At 47.7% G+C, this 13,291-nt stretch overlaps 1 protein-coding gene across 2 annotated transcripts in view; it reads right to left on the minus strand.

The window, feature by feature from the left end:
• The window catches only part of LOC101073234 (transcription factor COE1-A-like), a 54,640-nt gene extending 41,881 nt beyond the window's left edge, over positions 1-12,759 (minus strand). For both annotated transcript variants that reach the window (XM_003970997.3, XM_011611394.2), the window contains exons 1-6: positions 12,629-12,759; positions 11,927-12,083; positions 11,168-11,231; positions 10,305-10,360; positions 6,522-6,595; positions 2,782-2,850 (exon numbers count right to left, since the gene is read on the minus strand). In XM_003970997.3, the coding sequence (XP_003971046.2) occupies positions 2,782-2,850; positions 6,522-6,595; positions 10,305-10,360; positions 11,168-11,231; positions 11,927-12,083; positions 12,629-12,759 (551 nt within the window). The remainder of the gene's footprint in view (positions 1-2,781; positions 2,851-6,521; positions 6,596-10,304; positions 10,361-11,167; positions 11,232-11,926; positions 12,084-12,628) is intronic.
• Between the last annotated feature and the right edge of the window lie 532 nt (positions 12,760-13,291).

Genomic DNA, 13,291 nt, shown 5'->3' on the forward strand with positions numbered 1-13,291 from the left:
TGGGCCCCAGAAATGAAGGAAATCCGGAATTATGGATTATCAAATCAGTTCTTATCAAGCCTGCTGTGCTTTCTGATGCGCTCCTTCGTTACTGTCCTTATTACACCTCAGGAAAAATCTTTAATTGTATTTTCGTCATGTGGGTCATAGGAGCTCCGACAGAAACGAGGATAAAAAAGGGACTCGGGTCATACTATATTCAGGGTGTGTGTGTGTGTGTGTGTGTGTGTGTGTGTGTGTGTGTGTGTGTGTGTGTGTGTGTGTGTGTGTGTGTGTGTGTGACAGTGACAGTTGAGCGAGCGGTGACACACCAGGTTTGCAGAGATATTTTGGTAACTAGGACAAAAGAGAGAGAGAGAGAGAGACAAAGGCAGAGAAGATGAAGAGATCGTTTAGAAGATCCCCCTCTTGCTCCCCTTAACTCTTTTCTTCCCCTCCTCCCCGTCCTCTCTCTCTCCTCCTCCAGCTGATTGACAGCACCCCGTCACCCCCCCCCCCACTCAGTCGGCTTTGATTGACAGGACTCCCCAGACTCGAGCTCTTATCCCTTGAAACAAACCCTGCTCTGCTCCTCCTCACCCCCTTTCTCTCCTCTGTCTGCCTCGGCGTGCCCCCCCCAACCCCCGCTCCTCACCCTCCCTCCTCACCCCTTCCCTTTTTCATTTAACTCCCTGTAAATGCTCTCTTATCGTCTTCACCTCCGCTATCGTTTTTCCATCCCGTCCTCCTTTAACATCATCTGTCTGGCCCCTCTTAACCTAATAGATTATACATACACAATCTCACACATGCAGACCTACACACACACACACACACACAAAGTACAAAAAAAATCACCCACTCACATTCATGGGAAACCTTTTAACCCTCCATAGGCTTATGTAGAGAGGACACACACATCGGTATCAATTCCCCCAATACAGACACACACACACACACAAAAAGAGAGCGAGAGAGAGACATCTAAACTGCCAGTAAAGTGAACAGTGAGGTAGGTAACCCCGCTGGGCCTGAGGGAAAGAAAACAGTCAAAAAAGGGGGGGGGGGGGCAGGGAGGTTTAGAGAGGCTGAATGAGTAAGAAAGGAAGGAGAGGAAGAGGAAGACTGCAAGGGGAAATGTTGGAGGATAAAGAAATGCAAAAGGGAGATGAAGAGTTATTGACAACAGACTGTAGGAGATGCACAGAGAGGAGAGTGAATGGTGCACACACACATACACACACACACACACACACACACGAGCAGGAGGAGAGTGGATGTGGCTCTTTAGGAGTCAAGCAGGCGTATGATAGGATATCGTTGCATGTTGTTAACCTTATATTAACCCCGAAAGGCAGCGGGACACTCAGCGAGCTACAACACAGATTAACTGGGCCACACACACACACACACAGACCCATACACTCCCAGAGGTCTGCATACAGACACGCACATGGGCCGGCATCATAAGCGAGCTGTCAGTCACACACTTACAGAAGGGCTCACCCAGGCTGATATCCACGCTGACGCCTCGTAATGAGCTGTCCATCACATGTAAACAGGAAGTTCTACGTTATCTCTCACCTGGTGATTAAAAGCAGCTATTTGATGTTTTTTTTTACATCATCATCACTAATTAAACCAGAACTCTTTTCTTTAGGTTGGACCAATATTCCAGGCAGTGATACACTTCTTCCTCCCATCTCAAACCCTCTTTAACTGGTCCAGATGTTTCACTGAGGGGCTGTGAACCACTGTGTGTGTTTTTCGGGGGGATACAGGAAGTATCCCACGGTATCCACGGTAACCTTGACATTCCATGCTGACCAAGTTCCCTGACATCTCCCACAATTCACTCTGGTCCTCTCCTCCAGCCACACACACAAACACACACACACATATGTGCACTCGGCGTTTACATCAAAGCTAACGGTCCAGTATCACCCACATCGTGATTATGTGTCTATTATTCTGTCACTTTGTGTCTAATATATCATCTATTCTTCCAGTGGCCCAGCCCAAGTCATAACCAACCACCCCCCTGACACAATCACACACACATGTGCACACACCTTCCAGGCAAATATATAATGGGGTTGTAAGCTGACACGTCTACGATAACCAACAAAAACACCGCCGAGCTAAAGGGATACTGTGATGTCCTGAGAATGTCAGATCAGATGCTGCAAATAGTTTCAGCTCTATATTTTAATATGTAATACTGTTCAGTAAAACAGCCATACATCCACACACAAACACACACACACACACGCACACACACACACACACACACGTTCACTTGGGTTACAACAACTGCCAAGACGAAATCAGATAAAAATGAGGTTGGATCTCTGCTTCTTTTTTTTTCTTCTGTCACTTTTTTCTTTCCTCGTGACCCATTTTTCCTGAGTAGGAGCGACTGAAAGGATGAGAGGAAGGGAGGGAGGGGCAACTTCAGCACTCCATCACAACAGATTTGGGGGGGGGGGGGGGGGCTACACCCCTCAAACAGGTACAGAAGCGTTACAGCTGATGCAGGTAAACACCGCTGTGTTTTGCACATGAAACACCCTCATGTCTGTAGTTTCCATGTAAATCTGCCAAAAAAGGAGCTCCAACCAAGCTCCTCCGTCAGCGTGAGCATCCCAGAATTCCACTTCCTGCTCTTGGACCCATAAATGTGAAACCACTATCGGAAAGCCCCGCCCTCCATTGATCTATCCGGCATCATGAAAGCACACGCTGCCGATCACGCGGGTCAGCACGTTTTGTCGAGTGAGTGTGAGGAGAGAGAAGCGGTACCTGTCGATGATAACGGGGTCTGAGGGCGTCTCATTACGGTTCCCGCAGCTCTTCTTGTCACAGCACCGGCTGCAAGAAAGGGATGACAGAAGAATAAAGAGTTAGAGAAGAATCAGGGAAGACACACAGGGGTTCAGGTCCTATGTTACAGCACGTTGTGCGTCAACCTCGGTGACTAGTTCAGTTCTCACAGGTGCTGCCTTGTTTGCCGCAATGGAATCCCAACGAGATATACAGGGACGTTTGCCAATTGAGCGAGCTTCACGCGCCGCCCTTAACATGACCCTTGCTCCAATGAAGCCCCAGCAGGGTTATTTTGTCCCATCAGCGGCGCAGAAATCAAGGTAATGCTGTTAGCGAGCCACAAAGTCACAGCTTTTTTGTATAAACATGACCACGATTGCTCCCTAACCTCAACAAAGGAGACTTTGCGACCCAAACCGCGGTCCTTCCTCGTCCAAACCGCAGAGCGTTCGCGCAACAAAAGGACGTCCTCAGCTGCAACTCGTAAATGTTGGTGTCACAATATCTGGCTTTGTCTTTGCTGTCTCATCCACCCACTTGTGATACCAAGAAAGGCAACCAAATCTGGTTTTATTCACCCTCAATTTCAGCTAAATAGGTTTGGAACAGTCTTATCTGATAAATACGATACAAAAGCCAGAGAAAACAAAACTAAAGGGAAGGTATTGACCATAGACCCTCTGATTTTAGCTAGCATGAGCTGTGCCGATTAGCTGGTGGAGCCAAGGTATCAGGTTTCTAAAATACAACCAATCAGCCCTTCATTGGTTTTAGGTGGACAGCAACAACTTGGCTTCCTTTAGCTTTGAATATATATCTGTGTGCACTGGCCGCGCCCTTACTCACTCGCCGTGATCCCCTTCCTGCATTGGGAAGAAGGAATTTTCCCCCCCAAAAAAGCCTGAATCTATCCGATGGTACTCTCAGCGGAGAAGGGTCAGCTCATCCTGAGAGTGAGATCATGCCGATCTTTGGCAACCAGCCAAAGAACCCCCTAATTCACCCACACAATCAGATTATTCTCCACCCTTTCTCCTCTGTGTGTGTGTGTGTGTGTGTGTGTCCATCAAATCTACCAGCTTGCATAGCCACCTTTTCCTATACAGAAATCCTTAAAGTTTCCTTAGAATCATTTTGTTATTTTGGTTTCTGTGACTTTGCGATGCTACAAAGATTACCTGTAGCATCACCTGTCGAGTCTCAACAAGCTTGTCTGGTTCTATTTTAAAGTCGGAGCAGAACAACGGGAGGAGGAGGGGATTAGTCCTTTGATGAGAGGATGTTGTCGAGCTTCCTTTAGACTCTATGCAGATGATTAACCGTTATAATTGACAATGTTTCCAGGGGCGTGTCCGCACTACCGCTGCCTACTGATGATCAGGTGAGAGGAGGGTGGAGACCCAACACAGGAACAACACTGGGAGTCATTCAGAGCGCGCTTGTGTGCATCAATTATGCAAAAACCTGTAAGCAGTTGAGGACGAATAAAGCAGGGGGGAGTGAAAGGGTGAGCGTGGGAGGGAAAATCTGAAACAAGAGGGTGGGAAGGAGAGGGAGGAGAGACGTCTCGGGTTCCCCACTGTCACAGATGGCAGAGGGGGAAAGAAAGAGCCTGATATGTTACACCTTACACATTGTCCGCCGCTCTTTCTGCTCGCTCTGTCATTTTCTTTCTGCTACTCTATGAACTGGGTCAGCACCAGACGTCCGAGAAAGGGTGGGGGTGGGTGGGGGTGGGGGGCATCTGATGAGACAGGGAGGCAAGGGTAAAGAGAGGAAAGCTAATAAGCACGGGAAGGGAGGTGAGAAGGGGAGGGCCGATGGGGAGGAGAGATAAAGGGGGGGCAGTGGAGGAAGAGGGGGGCAGCAGAGTGGAAGATGGTGTAAATGGAGGGGTAGCGGGAAGGAAAACGAGGGGTGGGACGGGGTAATGTAGCACTTATTGCTCTGGATCCGGGTGATCTAATCATCTGTCCCCATCGCCTCTCCGCCCAGGGGAGGAGAGAGAGAGAGAGACAGAGAGAGAGAGAGCAGTTCTTTGTGTGAAAATATGAGTAATTAAGTTTACAACAGCTTCAGGGTTACCCAGCTGAAACATTTATCCATTTTCATCATCAGTTTCCTTCTTACATCATCGATCTGGGAGAAATTCCAAACGTTCGCAGGTTGCAGCTGCCTGGATTCTTTATGTCTGAACTGCTTCTCCAAAACACAGCAGCTGGACCAATAACTATATTCAAACATCACGCCGGTCGTTTCACACATACGCGTTTCAGTCCACCAAAGATGGAACGGAGTCGAAGCAGAAAGGAAAAACTCGCTGGTCGTAGCTCTAAATGTATTGTTGGATTGCGCAACAACCGATCGCTATAGCTCTAATTTTAAGATAAACATCTCTGGAAGCTATTTGCGCAGAATTTGCTGACGCTGCAAAAAGGGAAACTTCCGTGACGACTGCAATAACACCGACTTCCTCTGGGATATTTGCATGAAGCGTCCCGTACAGACCAAATGTCGTTTCAGCCCCAACCTCTGGAACCAGCCTCTATCATCCATTCTGGTGTGAAACCTGTCCCGTGATCCTGCTGGAGCTCCAGACAGGCTCAGGTCTGTGCGACGGCAGATTGGCTGGGAGCATATGGCTAATAGCCCCGACATGACAGTGAGCCGCACTGATTAATGGACACCCCGGGCTCTCCGTGCTGTTGTGTGCGAGGCCCTCCGCTGCAGAATCAGCGTGCACAACACGAGGCGGCGGCCGTGACTGTGACCTGCGCCCGCTGCACAAGTGCCGCCTGCGTGCACGTCCTCCTGCCGCAAATGTTAAAGCAGCAGAACGTACGAGGCCATAATGTATTCTCAAACATGTTGAGCAGCGGTGATTTACACGCTGCGGCCAAACACAGTTTATCCGTAAATTCTGTATGAATTATACGGGAATTTGTCTCAATTGCCGTCGCACCACCTGAGGAATATTCAGTGCAGCTATAAAATGAAATGATTGCCTTTGATTCCACGGTGGAATTCCTGCGTGTGCATATGGATGACCCCCCTCCTCCCTTATATGGGTACACTTAAAGTTACTCTGGGAAGAGAAAAAGAACAACATAATTCATGTGCTAAATTTGAATTATCGCAATTGGGGTGCAAAGAACTGTGTGCTTGTGCATACATCTTTGTTTCTGTGTGTGTGTGTGTGTGTGTGTGTGTGTGTGTGTGTGTGTGTGTGTGTGCGTGCGTGCGTGCGTGCGCCTGTTTGAAACCACTGCTTATATTTTAAAGTCAGATTTTGGAGGAAGGCCCATTTGTTAGACGCGAAACAACAGGAGAGTTCAGATTGACTAATGAGTTTCTCTGTGTCCTAATTAACCAAGCCACACACGTGCACACATACGGGCACACACACACTCACACACACACACACACACACACACACACACACACACACACACACATACAGCATGTATAGGATATGTTGGCTCTAAAAATAGAAACCTTTTCACCGAAACTATTTCAAAAGATATTCATCTTTAGCTTACAGTTGGAGCTGGAAGTTCATGTATCTGAGTGTGTGTGCACGCTTGAAACTGTGCCGTTAAGTCTGTGTGAGTGTGTGCAGGAAATAGACTTTCTCCAATATAAAGCGTGGAAGAGCGATTGTTTCTAGGGGAGGGAGATCTTGGAGGAGGAATTAGATTTGATGCACTGGTCCCCACCTGCACATGATCTCGTGCGTCAGCAGCACTCTGCACATCTCTGGGTTCTTGTCCTGGCCTTCATAGATGATCGGCTGAAAAACAGGAAACACAAAAAGAGACAACAATAAGACATTGAAGGAAATGTTACTCACGCGGAGTTAACTGCAACTCGCTAATGTAACACGTTTCTTGGAAAACTGCATCCTGTAAAAGCTTTGTTGACATCCCAGGACGTCTTCACAACATTGCAGCTTCTACTTGGAGGCGAGGTATGTTGGGTGACAGCTTTAGATCCCACCTCACCTAAAGAGCAGGCAGTGCAACACCTCTTCTTCACGTGCACACCTATTGTCTCCATGCAGGAAGTCTCTCGTTTTCCCCGTCCCACACGCAATTTTTACAAGACACCTCCATCTGGAAAATCACGCGCTCATTATGAGAAGTGGGATCAAAAAGTGGTGCATCTATACGTCCATATTTTCTGCTTCCCAGGTGATGTTTCGCCTGTCTGTCGCACAGCTGCCATGTCTCATGAAGCACGCACACCCTGCCTGTGCGTTCCGGGCCCGCTGCTCTTAGATGTGTCACTCCAGACTTCAGCGACGTCCTCTGAGCGACAAGCTCACCGCTCTCTGGAAGTCACGGGGAAGCTAAACCCCGACAGCCTGAGCGCCGACGTCCTGCTGACGTGACGTCAAACATGTTTTCAGTTTGGAACCGGAGATCATTTAGCTCAAAAAACTATAAAATGGAATTTTAGACACGGTACAGACAGCTGTTTTACCTGGAAACTATTTCCAATACGCTCCCGATGAGACGGTCCGGTAAAGAAGACAAAAGTCACCATTTTGAGGCCATTTAAAGACAAATATTGTAAAAATCTCTGTGTTGAGCGTTCCAACTGGGGCCCGGGGCAAAAGTGCTCCACATGGGGTCCCTGTGTGAGCCCAGGCTCTTGAGTGAACCCCTGATTTGTAGAAACAGCCTTTCATGGTCCTCAGGGACGAGCTTGAAACTTGGCGGCATTAATGGAGATCTGGGGCAGCGCGCTCTGAGAGCCCCCATTACAATACCCCTGTAGCCTGCAGCATTTTAGACTAATAGCCGGTTGTCTCCAGGACCCTGTGTGTTTTCTGGAATTGGAGCCCCCCATTTGTTTCAAAGCCCACGGCCCCTGTCAGCTCTAATTTTCCATGCATTTTTGAAAGACCTCTAGTGAAGATTTATCGACAAAATGAATGTGGAGCCTGAAGGGCTCCTGGTGGTCTGACACGCTTTGGTTGTGCACAGCCAGCCGGCGCAGGCGTGAGTTATGTAACCAAAGGAAAATTGGCGAGTCCCAACCCAAACGTTAGCATACAGAGGCTGTGCTATGCTAACGTTTTTTGCCGAGATGCTCCAAGAGAGGCTGTGCGATGACAGCTGAAATGGCAAAAAGAAAAGGGGGGTGACGTGTAACTGGAGGCAAACAGGAAGCGACTCCCTGCTTCCAAAAAAGCAAAATAAACAGCGAAACTACCGCAGTCGAAGCGAGGGCGCTGCTGTTAACACGCCACTGAGATCGACTGAGCAGCCATGACATCTGAAACTGTTTCCTTAATACCGCTCCGTCAAGTGTAATATTTTCCTCCCAGTTATGGTTTAAAGCAAATTGGAGTGCGGGATCACCGCGGACTTGCTTCCTCCCCTGGACCATCATGCATCACTGTTTCACCAACGTCGCCTTTATTGTATTGTTATCTTTCTGTGGCGCCGAGGGCGCATTCATCTTCGTGAACAGAACTGGGTCAGACAAAACTTAAAAAGAGAAAGACACCAGAGAATCTTTGCGCGGCTACATGTGCCCTTCATGCTTCGCAGAGGAATCTTGCAGATTTCACCGGCTTCGTGTTTCCCAAAATCCCGTTGGACTTGAGGGACGAGGCTCTAGAGCAAATCTGGCCTTCATCGCTGCCGTCTAGAAGATCCAATCAGGAATGAAAGTGACATCACAAGGAAAAGACCTTCTCCGGCGTCTCACGCTTTTGTCTGCGCGCGCCACTTTCTCCTCTCTTCCCGGCCCACGTTTACTTCTCCATCGCTCCGTCGCCACCCCTGCTCTGCTCTGTCTTTCATCTGCTTTTTCCTCCTCTGTCTTCCCCTCTCTCTGCCTTTCATGCAGCATCTCTGCCGCCTGCTCCGGCGCCTCTGAAGTAGCGTGACATGCGGCCGTGTAAACAAGGAGGCGCTAAGCAGGGGAACACACTTCCTCCTGCGTTAGTGTCAGGTCGACTAGCGCGCTACTGATCCGGGGGGGGGGGGGGCGGCGCGGTGACAGCCGCTTTATTCTTGCAGGATGGAGTGGAGATGAAACGGCGCCGATGCTCTGATTCCAGAGACTATAGAAGGTGCCCCCCCCCCTCATTTTAATGACACCAGTGCTGGCCTACTAGTAGAAACCAGGAAGATGTTAGCAAGGTCAGAAGGCAAGGTTCCTGATTTCCATCCAAAATTGAATGGTTGTATTTAAAATGTCCTTCCATAATTGTATTAATTTATAGGCTATTTTATTTTCCTCCATCTTTGTTACAGCTGTTTCCTTTAAGCACCATTCGGCCCAGCAGTGAGGGTATTATGTGTCTCTGTCTGGAGGAAGTTCTTTTGAAGCCATCAAATGATGCTATTGTTGCAGGTTCAGACAGTAAGCTGAGCAGCGCGGTGCGGTAGCCACGGTAACCGCCCCGGCTTTGTGGGAAATGGTGTTTGTCAAAGGTTCTATATTTCCAATAGAAAGAGGAATTTATTCATTCATTCATATTAATATTATACTCTCAAGCTGGATTGGGGGTGGGGCCAGTGAATATGACATCATTGACCATCTAACCACACAGCTGTTTCTGTTAGACCACCTGTTCTTCTCTCTCTCTCTCTCTCTCTCTCTCTCTCTCCCACATACACACACACACAACATGCACATTTTATACTGAACCTGTTCATAAGTGCTTAGACCAGCATATGAGCAGATACCTATAGGCAGCAGAAACACACACACACACACACACACACAAACACACACACACCTGGCTGCGTTTTGTTTCATTTTGCTCCACTTATCCCAGGCTGTATTGTGCTGGCAGAAGTGCTGGGATAAGATCATTTACACAACACACCTCCTGTGAGCAGCGGGCAAAACACGTCTGTCTGTGATTTAGAGGGAGCGCCGCTGGCGTCTGTGGACCACCAAGCACTCACCTGGGCCCCTTACCTGTCCTGACTAAAGGATGGGGGAGTCCGGTGATCAAGATTTGATTCATCATCGGGGTCGTTGGTCACTGAAAACTTTTACATCTTATGTTAGCTAAGAAAGAAAGGTACCTGCCTGCCTGCCTGCCTGCCTGCCTGCCTGCCTGCCTGCCTGTCTGTCTGCCTGCCTGCCTGCCTGCCTGTCTGTCTGCCTGCCTGCCTGCCTGCCTGCCTGCCTGCCTGCCTGCCTGCCTGCCTGTCTGTCTGTCTGTCTGCCTGCCTGCCTGTCTTTCTGTCTCTGTCAGCTATGAACAAAAACACGGGCATTCAAAGAAAGATCAGATGTAATCAGAAAATATTTGCTACTTCACAGACCAAATCCCGGAGGTGCTGTTATATGTTTCCACTTCCTACTGCGAGCGGCAGAGTAACGCCCCTGTGCCTCAACACCCTCTCGCTGCCTCCTCTCTCTAATCACAGCCAGGGAAGTGCAGGCCAAAAAAAAAAGAAGCCTGGAGACACGCAGCATGTGTGTGTGTGTGTGTGTGTGTGTGTGTGTGTGTGTGGTTGCTGACTTACCTGTTTAGTCATGGAGTCTATGAGTCGGACATAAAGGTCCTGCTCTGTCCTGATGCCTGAGGAGGGAGAAATCAGAGGTGTAGAAAAACAGGAAGCATGGATTAGAATTGATACTGAGTTTAAGGTGGATGGTCGCGAAGGGCTCCTGCAAAGGCCTGCGGGAATATTTAAAACACGTTTGGTATTTTTTTAATGTCCGTGAACTGGAATAAACTTTTGCTTAATGTAATTTTCTAATCCCTATAGACCTAAACGCTGATAATCTGCTAAAATATTATCTTTGTTTTAGCCAGCGGCTAAAAACTATGTATGTTTCTGGTGTAATTTCTCTGATTTATGTCATCTGATTTTATGGGTATGTCACTCATAACGTATCCAAGGTGCAAAATATAGAGATTGTCTCAAAATCTCCCACATTGCATAAAAAAATATCTTGTGGAGTTGTGAAATTCCCTCTGGTGTGAGCGGAAAGGGCCCAAAATGCCGCGATCCATACTAGCATGCTGCCACACTGGACTGTCAAACAGCCCAGTTCACACTGGCCAACATGGTGTAGGGACAGTGACAGCGATGGAACCATGAACCCAGACAGAGGTGTCCTCAACAGCTGCTCTGAAATGGTGATCTTTTAAAGGGAAAATGATTTTTTTTTTAAAACACCTTGACAACCAAATAAACACGAAATTCTGGCAACATGGAGGCCAAAATTCCTCACTAAACCTAAAAAAAAGCATCAGTCACTTTCTGTGTACCATCAGACCACGTGTGTGTGTGTGTGTGTGTGTGTGTGTGTGTGTGTGTGTGTGTGTGTGTGTGTGTGTGTGCGTGTGTGCGTGTGTGTGTGTGTGTGAGTCCTCACTCACCATTACTGTACAGAAGCTGTAGCCGGTAATGAATCCCGTTATTGGTCTTCTCTCCACTCGTCTCCTTAAAACACACAAACACACACACACGCACGTAGACACACACACAGCGGTTATTAAAATCGTTAGGGCAGATTAAAACTAACACCTCTGTGCACACGCAGGCCTGCAGACTTTCTATCCGACTTATTGAATTCCTCAGAATAAACGTGTACACATTGAAACGGGACATCCGTGTAATTCCACAGCGCGCAATCGTCGCGTTATTGTGCGTGTGCGGGTTTTTTTTAATTCATCTGTAATTACTGGTTATGCTGGGAGGGCAAATTAAGGCGGCAGTAAATTGTCCCACTACATTCATTTCATCTAATTTAAACTGTCACAAGTGAGGAGAGGACTCGTTGCTGCGCTGCTGCTCGTATAAAACATGTTGTGGTGACGAATTCAGCCGTAAATTAAAATAAAAATGCCCCAAAATAAATGTTTGGTTTATTTCGAAAATAAATAGAAAACAGTTTCAAAGAGCAATGTAGCCCTTAGCTCTATGTCGTACATAATTTATTATTATTAACATGAACATATAATAATAATAATAATAATAATAATAATAATGGTAATAATGGTAATGATAATAATAGTAATTTATGAAATGGTTAATAATAATTAAACGCGTCTTTAAATGATTGTTTTTTATTATTTATAATTATTTGTCCTTTACATTGTGCAATTAAAGGAACCCCTGAGGATCTCAGCACCCACCTTTTCTTTCTCGATGAAATCCACGAAGTTGGTCCTCTCGATCTCCACCGGCTGACCCTGCCGGTCGTACAGAGCCAAGACGAAGTGGAAAAAGTTGGACTTGCGCAGGTTCGAGGGCGGCTGCTTCTCAAAGTGAGCCCGGGCCAGACCCACTCCGCTGCGGACACACATGCGGGGACGAGTCGGTGTCAGAAGAGGTCGATTTAAGTTTGGGATTATTAAAAAAAAGAAAGAAAGGCAGATAGAAAGAGCTTCAAGAATGAATCCATATTTGCATATTTTTTTCTAGCTTGTTTCTGACTATTGATTTATTTTTAGTGGCCTTTTTTATGACAATTATTTACATAAATTTAGGACTAAAAATATGCCTCAGTTATAACTGGGGCCTGACTTCTCTCACACTGGAAGATTTACTCAACATAAATATGCATTTTTTTGTATTCCTGAGTCCAAAAAGTTTTAAAAGAGTGATCCTGTTATATTTACATATTTCTCCTTTTGGCTTCGAGCTCATTAAAACCAATTGGACCTAAAACATGCGTAAAGGTGTGTGGCACAAAGACATGTTGCCATCACTGTTTTGCAAATATAAATCGGATAAACTGTTTCTTTTGGTGGGTTGGTACACGGAATCAAATCCGAATGAGCTCCTCCAGCACCGTCCTGGTTCTGCTGACCTGCCTCCCCTCAGCCAGAGCTCACCTTTGGGCGGCAGTGTTGGCGTCCAGCACGCCGCCTCCCTGCATCCAGCTCCGGACAGCGTTCATGCCTCCCAGCGGCTCCTCTTTCAGGCTGCTGCCGCTTCGTTGGATGCTCTCCTGGATCCCAAACATTAAAAAACCGAAACAACCCTGAGGCTCGGTGCCTGCCCTGACGTTGCTCGGCCTTTCCCCGGCTGCTGTGCACTTGCTCCCCTTTAAATCCTCTCCAGACTCTGGAGCTGCGGTGCGCTATGCTGCGGCTGCTGTTTGCGCTTCGTGAAAGAAGAGAAAATCAAGCGAACAATTCTTGTCCTCTGGAGGGTGTGCTAGAAAAGGGATGGTATCATAGCGGAAGAGTTGGATCCAAAATGCCCCCGAACCCTAATATTCGAATTTAAATCTCCAGCGGGACGGCGATGTGCAGAAACTGAGGAGACGTGGATTAAAAAGTCACTCCTGGAGCAGGAAGCTCCGCAGACTGAAGCTGTGAGGGAAAAAGAGATCAGCTATCAGCCGGATCAGATGTCATCACCATCTCACACTTCTTTTTGCGTCTTTCGGCGCGTCGCGCTGTGTTCTCTGTCAGCCGAGCGCTCCGGGACGTGGCGGGGGTCTGCGATGTCCGGAGCAGCGCTGCGTCCTGTGGGTAGTTCCGCTCCCTCTC

This window comes from Takifugu rubripes, chromosome 15 (assembly GCF_901000725.2).
Source record: "Takifugu rubripes chromosome 15, fTakRub1.2, whole genome shotgun sequence".
NCBI lineage: Eukaryota > Metazoa > Chordata > Actinopteri > Tetraodontiformes > Tetraodontidae > Takifugu > Takifugu rubripes.